The sequence below is a fragment of the Cebus imitator genome, unplaced genomic scaffold, assembly GCF_001604975.1.
Source record: "Cebus imitator isolate Cc_AM_T3 unplaced genomic scaffold, Cebus_imitator-1.0 Scaffold96, whole genome shotgun sequence".
Lineage (NCBI taxonomy): Eukaryota > Metazoa > Chordata > Mammalia > Primates > Cebidae > Cebus > Cebus imitator.
The window spans coordinates 2,246,826-2,248,378 of NW_016107411.1; the positions used below are offsets into that span (position 1 = coordinate 2,246,826).

The 1,553-nt window shown below is 45.8% G+C and overlaps 1 protein-coding gene across 1 annotated transcript in view; it reads right to left on the bottom strand.

Annotated features, from left to right (window-relative positions):
- Positions 1 to 1,356: 1,356 nt before the first annotated feature.
- RNF41 (ring finger protein 41) overlaps positions 1,357 to 1,553 on the bottom strand; it is a 38,878-nt gene continuing 38,681 nt past the window's right edge. Inside the window, exon 6 of the mRNA XM_037741253.1 lies at positions 1,357 to 1,549. Coding sequence (XP_037597181.1) covers positions 1,357 to 1,549 — 193 coding nt within the window. The remainder of the gene's footprint in view (positions 1,550 to 1,553) is intronic.

Consider the following 1,553-nt stretch of genomic DNA (forward strand, 5'->3'; position numbering starts at 1 on the left):
GTGAAGCTTAGAACCCAGCTATACAGCCCCAAGGAAACTTGGGGAAGCGAGTGTTGCCTTCAAAATGAATACTCTAAACCCAGAGTTTTATGATGAGGTCCTAGAAGGGCTAGAAGGAAATTTTTCCAGAGGGCACAGGCATAGATGCTGGACTGTCATCTCCTTCACAGGAATAGAGGAAGCTCCTGATTTCAGTTGCGGATACAGAAGTTTGGGGCAGATATGGTAAGTTCAGCCAAGGACTCCCTTGGCTCTTCCTATATTAAAGCCAAAGATTGTGCTGAAAAGGAAAAATACAAAACACACCCCCATCCCTGTCCCACCCTATCCAGAATCCCCACAATAGGAACATCAAAAGAAAAGCTTTAAGTTTGATTTATTTTCCTTTTGCCCTTCCTAAAAAAACAAAAAAAGGAAGTAAATAAATTAAATTGCCAACAATGTGGCTGGGATAGCCATGATCAGGCCATTCTTAAAAAAAAAAAAAAAGTGGGCAGTAGGTAGGGTTTACGGAATATAAACAAACAATGGCAAAAGGAAATTATCAAAATAACTAACTCTAGTCACAGGGCTAGAGAGGGGTCTATGGAACAATTATGGCTCATGCCACAAGAGGCAGTGCCGACCAATTTTAGCAAAAGCTAGACATAGCTTCTTGCTGAACACATCAACCCCAACAGACTAACCCCTACCCTAAACCCTGGCATTCTCTAATTATGAAAACTTGTAGGAAAGAAGAGCTCATCTGGAAATGTTCAATATCCCAGCCTGCATACTGGTAGACCAGGTGGGAACCTGCACCTTTAAGGTGGGCTGAACAAGGATACTGCTTGGCACAGAGGTCCAGTCTTTCCCTAAGGGCCATCAGTGATGGCCAATTATTGGCCTCACTACATATTTCTAGAGATTTGGCGCCACCCTTACCATTTCTTCAGGATGTCTGCTACTTAGAGTCAACAGGCCTGCCTGCTCTGGTTCCCTGGTTTTGGAGGAGACAGACGATTAGAGATTCCTCACTCTGCCCTCATCCTCCAGAGAAAATGAATCTCTTTGTGCTTTCTGAAAATATCTCGAACCAGGGACCCTAAGCAGGAAAATGGATGGAAGTGGGGGCTTTCCCACCCAAACTGATAATTTATAGACATTTTAGGGGAATATGGCAAGGGGAGGAAATCTGGGTTTCCCACCCGAAAGGCTGAGCAAAGTACCCCAGAGCCCTTCAGTGCCAGAAGAGCAGGGAGATGTGTGGCTCAGCTATAAGCCACAATATTAAGGATAATGGGGAGGACTCAGGTCCCAGCTGCTGGAATGATGGGATTCTCTGATTTCCATCTCTTCCTGATAGCCAGTCGAGTTCTATATTTCTTCCACGCCATGCGCAAATATCATGACAAGGCCTGGCTCTTGCACCATGTCATCACCCATATGCTGGTTCTCACAGGCCATCACGACAACAGCCTGCTTGCCAGGGATGCGCTTGGCCACGTAGTTCTCATAGTAGCGTCGGTTCATCTGTCTAGTCTCTAGTGTGGCCAGACCCTGGGGCCAGCTAC